General features: G+C 45.8%; 1 protein-coding gene across 1 annotated transcript in view; it reads left to right on the forward strand.

Moving 5' to 3' along the window:
- The window catches only part of LOC132470992 (protein APCDD1-like), a 14,854-nt gene extending 5,258 nt beyond the window's left edge, over window positions 1-9,596 (forward strand). Inside the window, exons 2-4 of the mRNA XM_060069954.1 lie at window positions 6,389-6,572; window positions 6,908-7,439; window positions 7,900-9,596. Coding sequence (XP_059925937.1) covers window positions 6,389-6,572; window positions 6,908-7,439; window positions 7,900-8,685 — 1,502 coding nt within the window. The 3' untranslated portion in view covers window positions 8,686-9,596. The remainder of the gene's footprint in view (window positions 1-6,388; window positions 6,573-6,907; window positions 7,440-7,899) is intronic.
- The last annotated feature ends 4,290 nt before the right edge of the window (window positions 9,597-13,886 follow it).

A 13,886-nucleotide genomic window follows, 5' to 3' on the forward strand; every position in this document is an offset into this window, starting at 1 on the left:
CCACTGGTTTCAATAAATATAAAAATCCCACTAATTCTATCCATTTAAATTAAACCTTGGATGTAGCATTAACATTTGGCACTTGTACTTTTCCACCTATGATGTGAAAACATTCCAGAAATATGAATCGGCCACGAGCCCTTCCAAAACGTCAGTGTGCCAAGATTAAGGATTAAGGTGTAGCCACTTCTAATCTCAGATCTTAAACGTCAACAGACCATCAACTCCTCTTTTAATACTGTCACTGTTTTGACTGCCTGTTGCTGTCTAGCAAGGAGACACCACAATAGCTAGGAATCCCCTCTTCCCTATTTGATTAATACCCACCAGATCGGTCACAGCAAACTACAGACTAAGGCACGATAATCCATTCGGTGGCTAGAGAACTTGGCATTCGAATCCTGGCCCCATGTGGCTGCATTTGAAAGTGATACGGAGCTGTGCTGCAAACAGAGTGGAACATTGAACTGTTATTGGAAATTGATTAAAAAATGACAGCACCTTCGGGTGACATCCAAAATCCATTTCTGAATTACAGATTGTGGTATTTTGTGTAGACAACTGCGCACGCTCGCGTGTATGTGTGTGTGTGTCTGTGGGTGTGTGCCCTTCACCCGGAGTCATGTTTGCATCTGGATAGTGTTTCTTTTCATTTATTCAAAGACCTGGAAATTGTTTTAGCAAAAGATTGTTCCATTGTGGGGTTAAGGAAAGAAAGGCAGTTTTCATTTTTATTCCCTTTCTGGTCTCTTCTCGTTCCTTCCCTCGTAAGGACACAGTGAGACATTTCCTGACTACAGAGCAACCAGCAGCAAAGGTTCAACCGGACAAAACTCTTTTGATCCTATGTCCAAATAAACCAGGCTGGCAGATTAGCTGGCTTAAAGTGAGATGAAAAGACAACAGCAGGCTCTCCACACACACTGCCCCCCCCCCCATTAAGGTGTGCAGGGAAATGGACGAGGAGGGGGAGGCGGATAAAGAAAGAAAAAAAGGGAGATTTGGGGGCTAAAATAACAAAACAGACCTTGTGTTCCTTTTAAATTCTCCCTGACCTGCGGCTGACATTGTGGTTTCCACTGATCTAGGCCTAGATGGCCGACCATGGATAAAAGACAGAGAGAGCGAGACACAGATTTAAACACTGATACTCAAAAGAGAGGTATGGTTGGTGTTATATTGTGTTTGATTTGGTTCCAGCTGCTGACACAAACAACAATACATCACTTTCAATAAGAGGCCAAGGTCAATATTTGACAGTTGTAGGCAACACATTTGAAAGTCAAATTTGTACACTGACTACGGCTTTTTTTACCTGGCAATTGTTGAACACTTCTGACAAGGTTGGCAACAACCATTTTTGGAATGAAACATGGTTGGAACTACTGCTGTCATAAACTGATGTCTGCCATTATTAGGATTTATGTGAAAAATAAGAAAGGTTTCTGGAGAATCACAGAAAGTTGAGGTAGGGGGTCCGGTACACCTATCTATTGTACTTAAAAAGAAACAAAGAAATTACACTGAGGATTCTGCAGGCGAAATATCGCCGGTCGTATTTCATGGAGGGATTACGTCTGACACTTACGAAATACCCCAAAAAACACCGTTGATTTAGGGGGGCTGTTTCTCTTCACAGCGTTCACCTGAAATCATTTATATCCCTTGTTACGTGGGCTGTGAGCTCTTTCCCAATACGAACGCAATCCAGATATCCTTGTATCGGCCATCGGAATCTGGAGGACAGATTCAGCCAGGGTGTGTTGAAGTGCAGCTGGGAGTAGTAGGGGTTTAGCTCAACATATGGAACAGATAGAGCGGTTACAAAACCATTTATTACTTTTTCACACATACTTCACACACACAATACCCACATATCCCCAGATACACACTCAGGCATACAGAAACACATACACACACACACACACACACACACAACCAGAACAATCTTACCACATCCATCTCTGTCACCAACCCCTAGGCTGTGCCCCTATGAATGAATTTCAAGAGATTGGAAAGCTTAAACCACCTAGACCCTCCATCCAAATTCAACTAAGTGCACCCCGCATCCAGCCTGCATCCTCCCCCAGAGGGGTGAGGGGTTAGGGGTGGGTGGGGAGCTGAGATCCACCCAGGTGCAATGAGGTGGGGACATCATGTTTTTTCCCATCAATGGGGGAAGGGAGAGATGATTTGGAGGCAAGATGGGGTAGCACCTGGATCAGTGTGTGTGTGTGTGTGTGTGTGTGTGTGTGTGTGTGTGTGTGTGTGTGTGTGTGTGTGTGTGTGTGTGTGTGTGTGTGTGTGTGTGTGTGTGTGTGTGTGGGCAGGGAGGGATTCTTGGACAGTTTGGTGGGTATTTGTTCTGTGACGTTCATGCAGGGAAAGGTAGTTGGAAAATGAAGACAGACAGACAGTGTCCCTACATCTATGCACAGAAGGACAGACAGGGTCCCTACACTACACAGGGAAGCACTGAAATGTGATACAGGATAATGAACAAAGGCTGAGAAGGAGCTCAAGGAAGTCATCTTTAAGAAGCCTTTCTGTTCATTCATCATTTAAAGTATTTTGTGTTGTTTGTACATTCGTTGATGGATCTGGATGAAAATAAGTTTCCTCAATTCATTTCCTCTCATTAATTGTGATGAGTTGCTGTCTGGAAAGAGACAGGCAAGAAGGTCTCTCCAATACACAGGGAGCAGTCACGGCTCTAATCGCATGACTTCCCTCACAAGATGTGGGCTGTTTCTCAGAAGTGGCTGGATCTAGATCTTGTTTGCCCAGGATGGCTCAGAATCTAGTAGCACTTCAAAAAAACAAAAAAAGACTCCAACCGTGGACAGGATGGCAGATGAGTGTGAGCCCTGCCAAACCGTAATCGCGGAAGCAAACAAACAAACAAATAGCTCGGAGGTCCTTCATAAATGGCATCCCTTCTATAAGTCAATGTCTCTAGTGTACAGGATGGAGGTTGCCACGGTGAACGTGGGTTGCACACATGTAAGTGTGTGTTTATGTTGAAGTAGCCCAACCTTTTCAACGCTTGGAGACGCGGGCAGTGTGGCAGGGGGATTGCTTTGGCTGGTCCTCAGTCACACCAGTGAGCTAGCTCAAGTGATGTACTGTGGTAACTAAAGGCTACAGGGCTGTTCAGGCCAAACATCTCGACCTCACACACCAGCATCACACACACACACACGCAAACATACACACACATACACATAGACCACTGTAGTGCCCCCTTGTGGTAGAGCTATATTATTGCTCTGTAGTCATTGGCTTCAACCACCATGCAGGGTCCATGTCCTTAATGAAAAGGCAAAACAAGAACACTTGGAAATAATTCTGTACTACAATAACCTCTGACATCAAACGCCAAAGGTGAATCATCCAAATAGGTCCTCCTCTGACTTCAATGTGCAACGCCTGTCAGTTGAATATCATCAATTGCACAACATATTGACTCAAGTGGACCTGGCATGGTCTCGTATGTGCCGTGGAGGAACACGTAAAACCGTCGGAGAACTATTTCAGTTTAGCAAGCTTTACTTTCATGTGTTTTTTTTGTGTGTCAAATACAACCATATGCTCAATTGGAATATGATTCAAAGAGGTAAAGGGCAAGAATGACGGCTGACCTCAAGAAACCCTCCATGGAAATGCTTTGAGAAACCTCAAGCATAAAATCTGATGAAACAAGCCAAATGATTCACCATCACATACGGTACAGCATCGTCCACTCGCTGCGTGGCTCATGACTCACTGTTTTGGCCACAGGCGATATGACGTTTCAGTACGCTTTCACATGGAACATAGGCCTACCAATGGGGACTGGTCGGTGGAAGTGTTTGCAAATTAATTGATCCTTATTAGTATTTTAGAGACCCCATATCTCTCCAGGGGTGGACAAAGCAATACATCTTTTGGTTAGCTGGTTCGGGTCCAGCTCAGTTCTGCTGCTCTGAGAAAGATACCGTCTTCAGAACGCTCAGAGTTTCAGGGAGTTTTGGAGGTTCCAATTTCGGAGGAAATTGCTTTGAACACTCTGTTGGGTCGGAGTTTCCGCTCTGAGTTTTGTGCGGAAGTAAAGCTACCGTCTGAGTTCACGTCGCAACAATGGCTGCCCAATGTGCCCATATCGCTGTCATTACATTGATAGACTAAAATGAACTTGCAGCAAGCACTGAGAGGCGAACTTAACTTCTAACTACATTTGCATTACGATTCATTTTAGCTTACAATTATAAACATCACCTGATACATTCTTGCTCATGTTCAACCATCGCAAGCAGATATAACTGATTAATCTGTTCTCTGTGAATACAGCAAAGAAGTGCATAGAGGCCCCTGTGGGCATCCATACTTGTTGTTCTGAAGTCTAGTCTCACGAACGATCTGTTTTTCTGGAAGAAAGGATGTTTTATCTTGAAGCCTACGAACTTCTGAAAGGCGTTTCCTTAACACACTTATTTCGGAAGAAGGGAAGGTTCACATGAAGACACGTAATAGTTTTGTTTTCTCATCTTGCTGTTGTGTGGGTTGAGCGGTCAGGTGAGCAGCATTTAGCAACAGATGGATGGCGGATGATGACAGTTTGTCAGTGGTTGTACACAGCAGGGCCTTGAAAAGGGGGTGTTGACGTTGGTTTCCTTAGGTTACCCAGCGAGATTACAGCGAGACGTGCAAGTGAGGCTCTGCCATGGCCCATGGCCTTTGAACAAGGCATGCATGGTCCGAACGCCTACTCTGTAGACGATAACATTCAGGGCGGGTCAATCGAGTGTAATTTAATCAGTTTCCAAGAGGTTTTCAATAATAACCAGGACATGAGAATATGTATATAACATAATTTTTTCCAAAACAATGTCTCTATGACTATAAGTCACTATGTTTACTTCTATACCTTACAAAACGATCACCGCATCATTAACAAGAAAGCAACAGCTCATATAACTATATTTCACAAAACCACAAAGTGAGTTCAAAGTGAGCTTGAGTCAGGAAGCATCTTAGCAGCCCCCCGAGCACATAGAGGGCTGTCTACCAAACATCCTCAAATTAAAATAGTGCAACCTCAGTACAAACATATCCCCCCCCCCCCCCCCCCCCCCCCACACACACACACACATAGCCCGGCAGCATATCACACATACACATACACACAACCCCACATGCACACACACACAAACACAGCAACACACACACACACACATATACGCACACACGGCCTCCCATACAGACATGCATACACACACACACACGGCCCCCTATACACACACACACACCTGCACACATATCACAAACACATACACGGTCCCCCATACACACACAAACACATGCACACACGGCCTCCCATACACACACACACACACACTCACACAGCTAGGAACAGGGTGGCTGTGCTAATGTTCCAGCCCTTGTGGTGCAATGTGAGGAATCAATGTCTTTGGTCCGTGCTGAAACCAGAGCTTGGCTTTGGGCTACCAGAGATAGAACATTACTCTTGAACGTTACTCTCGCCTAAGCCAGAGGATCCATCAGAATCACCATCCTTTATCAGTCCAGTGACAGCCAGAGAGATTGCATATGTGAATGAGGCAGATCAAAACGCAGTAGACTGAATGGTGGATTTATTCTGACTGTGTCGTAGGAAGTTGGCCTGCTCTTCCTATGCAACATCGTGATACCCCCACTAGTGCTTTCTCAATCAGATTATCAACAGATGTTTTGGCTAGCATGATCTGCTGCTGTCAGTGACCCATTGATCGTTACATATAAATTAAACAGATACAGTTCTCTCTCACACACACACACACACACACACACACACACACACACACACACACACACACACACACACACACACTCATAAACCCCTAGCGATATCATGACAAGTACAGTGACAAGTCAATGCTATCATCTCTTGCAGTGACCTGATTCAGGAAGACTATGTTTCCATAGCAGCCATACACCACTAATTACATGGAAAAAAAGTTGAATTGCCAACACTCACACTTTCCAGAGCCAGCCCAAACTTTTTCTCTCACGACAGCCTGAATATAATCTCTCTACCATGAGGCAGAAGTCAAATGTCAAACTGAACGATAAAATGGAACCTCAGGGACAGGACCAAACAATACATTTCACAATTGAGGGCATATTCGTGACGTCACCTGGAGCAAGTGACGTCACCTGGCGCCATTTCAGTCAATCGGAAAGAGCAGTGTTTAAGATCGAAGTTCCACCATCTCCCCAGAGATTGTGACGGTCCCTAGCTTTGGTTTTAACGTTTGAGTCTACCTTTATAAATACATTTATTGTAACAAATTAACTTCATGAAAGTAATTTTTCTAGAATTAACGTCATTGATTGATTTTTCCTGCAGCCGTGCTGGTCGTCGGGACAGGAAGTAAAGCATGGGAGATCCCTGCTGCCCCGTTCAGCACCTCCTCCAACTTCAGTGAGAGTGTACAGTGGGAGCCCTCCTGCCATCACAGCTCCCTTCAGGGGGGGATGAGCATCACAGCAGACATGCCCCCGAGGCTGGAGGGCACTTGGGTGTCCACAAGGTGCGATGTTCCATCCCTGATTCAAGCACCAAATTACACTCATGCATTTATTTAACATTCATAATGCCTTGATAACTTGAGTTGAATAATGCTTTGTTTGGAAAGTTGCCATGGGATTAATGATCAGAAATAATGGTCCTGACATTACCATACTATTACCATACAACTCTATTTCCCTGTAACAAATCAATTCAAAATAAATATGTGCAAAAATAAAACAACTCGCCTCCGGGTTTTTTGGCCGATCCAATGAACATCCTGGAAGTAAAACCTAACAACATCCTCCTAACAACAGGCCTATTCTTTCCCCTGTGCTGCTGCCGCTGCTGTGCTAGGTGCGAGGCACGGCCCGGTCCAGAGTTCCTGACCCGCTCCTACACCTTCCACGCCAGCCGGCAGTTCATCGCCCTGCAGCACTACTACAGCGACGGCGGCTGCGAGCGGCCCACCTACACCCTCAGCGTCCGGGGGAAGCTCCGCCTGCGCCAGGCCTCCTGGATCACCCGGGGCGCCACCGAGGCCGAGCACCACCTCAGCAGGGTGGCCGTGGCGGTCCACAACCCCGCCGCCGTGGGGAAGCTGGTCGACCGACTGGCCCCCGCCTGCGAGGGGCCAGCCGCGCTGGGGCAGATGGCGGCGGGGCGGGTCTACGAGCTGTACAACACGCGGGCCGGGCGGGCCTGTCTGGCGGCCCTGGGGTTCTCCATGACGGAGATGGCTCTGGTGCGGGTGGAGACCCAGCTGCACCACAGCAGCCACGGAGGCAGGAAGGTCCAGGAGCTGTTCCTGGGGGACATCCACACAGAGTGGACGCAGAGAACCCACCACAGACCCAGCGGGTACCAGCAGCCCCTGCAGAACGCCATGGTGAGACCTGCTTTTTAGGGATACTTAGAATCCATGCCTGCAACAGTTTGGCTATGCAAAGTACAACAGGAATTGGAGTTTCTTTTTTGCTCTATCCCTACACTTAGTCAAAGGATTAGTCATGCGGCAGGGGTTTGGTCTGGCTTTCTGGCGGTTGAAACAGAGATTTTTCAGACATGCCTAGCAGATATATGGCAGTCTTCTTACTGTTGGCCAACAGCTGAGTACACCGGCTAGCGGTTAGCTTAAGGGTTTACGGCCTTGCACATAGAGAATGGCTGAGCAAAACAGAGTAGAAGGATTATTCTTAAAATCCCAACTATGACTGACGGCTCGATGTACAGTATGTCGAATGTTCTCAGGGCCATCCCTTCAAAAAGGGCCTCAATTTCCCTTCTGTAACTCAACCTTGATAAGGCACCAATCCTCACTACATGTCTGTCCGCCCCCCACCCCACAGCACCACGGCCACCCCTGCCCAGTGTGCGCCCTGGTGTATCGCTCCACAGAACAACGGCCCCCGGTGCTTCCCCGGACCCCCGCGGCCGCCCTGGCCCTGGAGGGCCGCTGGGTCAGCCAACGCTGCGAGGCCCGGCCGTCCGTCCTCTTCCTCACCCGAGACTTCACCTTCCGCCCGGACCGCCACGCCTGGGAGGGGGTCTACCGCCACTACTCGGACCCCGGCTGCTCCCGGGCCACCTTCACGCTCAGGGCCTCGGGCCACTACGCCCTGGGCGGCCCCTCCGCCCGGCTCCCGGGGGCCACCGAGCTGGCCTTCAAGGTGACCCGGGTGAAGCTGACCCCCTGGGACGAGGCGTCGGTGAGGCTGCTGAACGGGACCCGGCCCGGTCACTGCGGCCCGCCGGGGCGCTGGGAGGCGGGGGCGGAGCGGGACGTGACCCCGACGGCCGGGTGCTCCGCGCTGGGCGTCAAGCTGCCGCACAAGGAGTACGAGCTCCTCAAGACGGAGCTGGACCCCTGGAAGCACCCGCTGCTGTTCACCGGAGAGAGGCCCACCGACGGCCAGAGTCCCGACAGGCCCCAGAGGAGGCCCACCTCCTTCCAGCCTCCCATGTTGCTCTGCGGCCGAGGCAAGGCGTCGCCCACGCGTCGCACCGTCTCCAGTGGCGCCGGCGCCAACGGCCAACAGCAGATTCAGTTGGCAGCCAGTGGCTCGGTGAGGCTGGCCGGGCTGGGGCTTCTGGCCCTGGGCGCAGCTGGGTGCAGTTGGTTTTGGCTGCAGTGAGGAGGAGCCATGCTTTGAACATACAGGCAGCGATGGTTTCCAAGAAGGTGGTGCCGGCCTTTGTACATTTTATCGGCAGCTTTTATGTTTGCTCCTCATCTACTTCTTATTGTGAGAGTTGTTGTCCAGAAGACACGTGAGACAGTGAGGGGTGAACCTGAAGCAGATTTCCCCCATGTTGGCGAAGTGGCCATACCATCGTTTTATCAGGCTGACTGTAGTGGATGACTTCTATGACATCTATGGTGCATATTGTATTTCTGTTAACTGTTCTAAGTGTATCTATACAAAAAAGAAATATAAGATTCAATATGTGATATAACCATGTGTTTATGTCTACCGGTCCGCTAAAACGTGCACAGCTCCTTTTTCATGCTCGAAAGACAAGTGCTGTACATTTTCCTCCCTGCTAATACTATTCCCTAAGAAGGTTGTGATGGTTGGAGCAAGGACACGTTCATTCATCATCCCAAAGCAAACCTTGGACATTCCGGAGGATCCCACGTTTCACCTCAGACATCCGGGAGAGAAGTGTTTGGAGTTCTGTAAACAAAGGGTTATCTTATCCTCGGTATACACACGTCCACCCCACAAAGTACAGAACCGACACAACTTGAAGAACTCTCTCTTTCATCGCTTCAATGCCAGTGCAACATACAATGTTTTAGTAGAGTAAATATTTGCTTTATTCTCTCACAAAATGTACATATTTTTTACTTATCATAGATTGCATTTAATTACTCTGTTATATATTGACAGCCCATTCAATGAAAATAAGTATTTATTCCATCTATTTACATTATTATTGAAAATATAAGTCATATTTTACTGTAGATGGAGGTTTGTAGATTTACCATTTATGTCAACATTTTTGTCTTTTTATATGATATTAAAATGTATTTCAAACACTTTGCCTTGCATTACTATGAAACAGCCATATAAAACTTGATTCATTTATTTTTCCCTTAGTGAAAGAATAAATGGAGACTTTGGTATAATATATAACAAAGAAAAGAAGGACTGGATTTTGGCTCCTTCTCTCATGTGTGGTAAGATTAAAATCACAGAACGTGGATACATTTACTGCCGTTGCATAAATAACTGTCATATGGTTCACACATTACCTACGCTATTCCAAGATGGCTCAGAATACTGCTGAGCACACACACAAAAGCATATCTGATTGGACATACAGTATAGAATAAACAACAGTTAGCGAACAAAATGTGTCACACAGTTGCATGGATGATAAACGTGTCCAGATGAGCATAGGGCAGACAGGCAGAGCTTGGAGCGCTAGACTAGTAACATTACAACTGTAGTTCTTATATGGTTGAATTTGGTGGGTGACGAGCTCAGTATCAACATTCTTCTGTTGTTTTTTTACTAAGAAATTACAGACTATTTCTTCCAAGATTTTTCCAATAATAACTTTGTTTGAAACTTTTTCAATTAACATTTTATACACTCAAGCTAGGGCATTATGAAAGACAGGAAATAAAAAGAAAGTAGGAATTTTAAAGAAAAAAAATCGATGCCAAATCAGGCCAACTGTACTGAATTGACTTTGTAGTATTAAACTTCCTGGGATGAAATGAGTGGGAGGGCAAAAGTGAGTGAGGGTTGTGCGTCCTTTCCAGGGGCTACATACTGTTCCTATTAACTCCTGTACAAATGGCGATGGCAGCTGTGGACCTTGTGAGGTCATTGCTTGGGTTTGGGCTTTCTATACACTTGGATATCAAACATTAAACAGGGTTAAGTAAGTATGAACATGAATGACGGTGGTGGGTAACTCTAATATGAGGCAAAGGAATCAATCCAATGGCAAAATAATTTAAAGTTTCAGCAAAATGATACAACGTTTACCCTTGGAAAAATTGAATCTCTGCATTTAACCCATCTCTAGGAGCAGTTGGTAACCTGGCAACACAGCCAGTTGGGCGCCCGGGGACCAACTCTGAGTCTGCTGCCAAGTCAACTGCCAGAGGAGTATTAACCTAACATGTATGTCTTTTAAATCTCGGGTAGGAAAACATGGCTCCAGCCAGGTTGCACGGTGGTGGAGATGGTCGGGAGATGTTGATGACTCAGGTGATGTAACGGTTTTCGTGGTCCGTTTGTGGTTTCTGTTCACTCCACATCAAAATATACACTGTCTGGCAGAAGAGAAGCCCAAGACAAACCCGTTTGCAATCATGCAGACCTTCATCAGAACATTAGACAACGTTGTTCCAATCAAATGAAATAACGAGGGAGAATAAAATAACAAGGAGAACTGTTTCCAGTACATGATTGTTGTTTATGTACTACTTATCTACAAATGTCAGCATGTGTGAAGCAGTGAAAAGCAGGAGTAAACATGTTTACGCCCAAAACAGGCTTTCTTACTCTTATTCCAATTCCCAGGCAGGCTTAATTCAAAGTTTAACTAGAGATAATCTGCAACCGTGGTTTGAGACTTTGCTTGACTATTGTGACAAGCCAAAAAGTTAAAAGTCCTTAACAGTATCTCCCGGGTCTTGGAACAGGCACATACCTGGCAGAAAAGCACTCGCAAAAGTGCTTGTTATGTTTTCTCATGGCAAAGAGCTAACGTTGTGTCATTGCTAAGAGACGGTTATTGGTATGAAACCAAAAAATGGTGTGGTGCAGACAGAGTGAGTTTGAGAATGAGTAGGCCCATTTTCTCCATCAGCCCCAAATAAGAGGAGGCACACAAGGTTATGATCAGTTGTATGCAAACAAAAGATGAACGATGATTTAATGAACGACATTAGCGCTCTCATAAAGGAATCTTGCTAATCTTGCTAATCGTTTAGTTTCACCGCAACTTGTGAGAAGAATGTGGCTATATATTGAAAATAAAGAAAGAGAACCAAAAAAGCCTATACAAGCTTCCTTTCAGACAAACCAAAGTTTCCAAAACCACAAACAGTTTTTCAGTGGGCTAGTCTGATAAATGTTCTGGTAAAGAAAGGCTCAGTGCTGCTTTTGGACCAAAGCTCAACAGAGAACCGAGTTTTGTTTTTCTCTGCATCATTAATTCAATTTTCCTCCAATATCCCCCTCAAAATGCAGTTCTTCTACACGCGTGCACAAAATATTGTTATGTGAATAACATTAGTCTAGTGATAATAGCTTTAAAAATTGCCGCTCTTTCTCAATCGTTCTTATATCAAGACCTGTTGAGAAATATATCAGACTATGAGCTACAGTTGCCTGATATAAGATCACATCAGCCATACATCTGGCGGTCTCGGGTCGAGTAATCGGTATTAAAACTGTACGTTCTTCTTGGCTATGAATTTAAATGGGCAAAGCGGTGTGTTATGGCGGCGCAGGGTTAGCATACAGGCAACAGTTTGATGTGGGGCCAAACCCCAGCACGCAAACCTTATATCGGGGTGACTTCATTCTCATCTGGACGCATGCGCCACAATGTTGTGCTCAGCCTTCTCCCACATTCAAACTGAGCCCATTATTTTACCCATGTTTTACCATGTCAGGGCTTGAGCCCTTGAGATTAACAATACATTTTCAAGAGGCTTGGCTCACGAAGGCAGCCATCCTGGAGTTACAACATAGACAAAACACAAGATTGACGACACACCAAAATAAAAGTATTAGGTTAAACATTGGCAATTGTCAATCGTTTGCGTTTCCCTCTGTTTAAATTCACATTGATTGATGATTGGTTGTCATGTGGCTGATGCTCTTTCTGCAGGCTAATCCGGGCAGAGCACATGAACGTCTTCTGGACTGACTCAGTGCAAGCTCAAGGGATGGGCTACAAATGGACTCCTCGTCCATTTGATGGCCAGCCAGACCCCAAGATAGTTTTCTTTCTAGTGGCCGGATGGGGTCGAATACGGTCAACCATGCAGGAATGTGGCATATAAAAAGCATGAGAAGGTATTCGGATGATAGATAGGTCAGTGGTACAATACTAATTACATTAGTGCTAGTGCAAAGTCAACTTTAATGAGGTTCGACCTGTCCAACACTAAATATGAATAACCCCTCATAGAGATACTCAAAGTTCTCGTCGAGGCCTATGTGCAAAAAGTGCCATTCTAGTAATTACTCAGACTGATTTACTTAACTTACTTTACTACTCAAGTTTTATACAAAACCTGTTAAACCACATTCCATTTTTCAGTATATTAAACATTTTATATCATCTATTATATCCCCCCATCATCCTATTGAAAAAACAAGGTGCCCATGACGGAATGACTCCCGTGGAAGCAATATCTATTAGATTCGGTTCATCTCAAATCAGATGGTCCACTCCAAAGTATCTCTTCTGAGGTTACGATCACACAAATGATTGGCTGCAGAGAGTTGCTGCGGGGCTTTCCTCCCACACTTCACGGCGTGACTGCCAGTTGTCATCTCTCCAGCTGACGTCCCTCCAAACCTTCTGGCTTGCTGCAAGAGCAACTCAAACAGCCCTGGACTCCAAGGTAGGCCTATCAAGGGTTCTGCCGCAGGCCACCAGAGGCTTGTGGGCGGAGGAAAAAATCGGTGAGATATTTGATTTATCTAGGTCCTAAATGAGTCCAGTGGAACACTTGTTCTGAGAAGCTTTACCCAAAGGCTATTTTATCAAAATATGAATATTTTTTTTCTTGTTGATTTCAGTCCGTCTCCAATGGGGGCCGGGGGGGGGGGGGGGGGGGGGGGGGGGGGGGGAGGTTATTTGTATATCTGCATAATTTTGATGATCAAGGCACACGCTAATTGAACCCCTTTTTGAACTGTAGACTCTTTTTGAACACCTGGACTATTATTTATTGCTCCTCCACTATCGAGGAAATATTTATTCACTAATTCTATTCTACTGGTTTGTTATCTGCCATATGTCTAGTAAGGGCTGATGGCCTCTCTGTGTGTGTGTGTGTGTGTGTGTGTGTGTGTGTGTGTGTGTGTGTGTGTGTGTGTGTGTGTGTACACTGTTGGGTATGGACACACCCTGCTGCTCCTCTACATGTGAAGTTCCGAACGGAAGAATAATGTTCTTTGAATTGAATAGTTTATAGTGAAGTTCTTGTAGTACACTTTGCGCAGCTCATTCAAATGGTGTGAAATAATGTGAATTCATTAAGCAGGCTTTCTGACTCCCTCCAGATATTAAAAATTCCCTGGCCTAGAATATGGCGGCAATAGTGGTCAACCTTGTTGGAGAAATTAAGACT

The sequence above is a fragment of the Gadus macrocephalus genome, chromosome 13, assembly GCF_031168955.1.
Source record: "Gadus macrocephalus chromosome 13, ASM3116895v1".
Taxonomy (NCBI): Eukaryota; Metazoa; Chordata; class Actinopteri; order Gadiformes; family Gadidae; genus Gadus; species Gadus macrocephalus.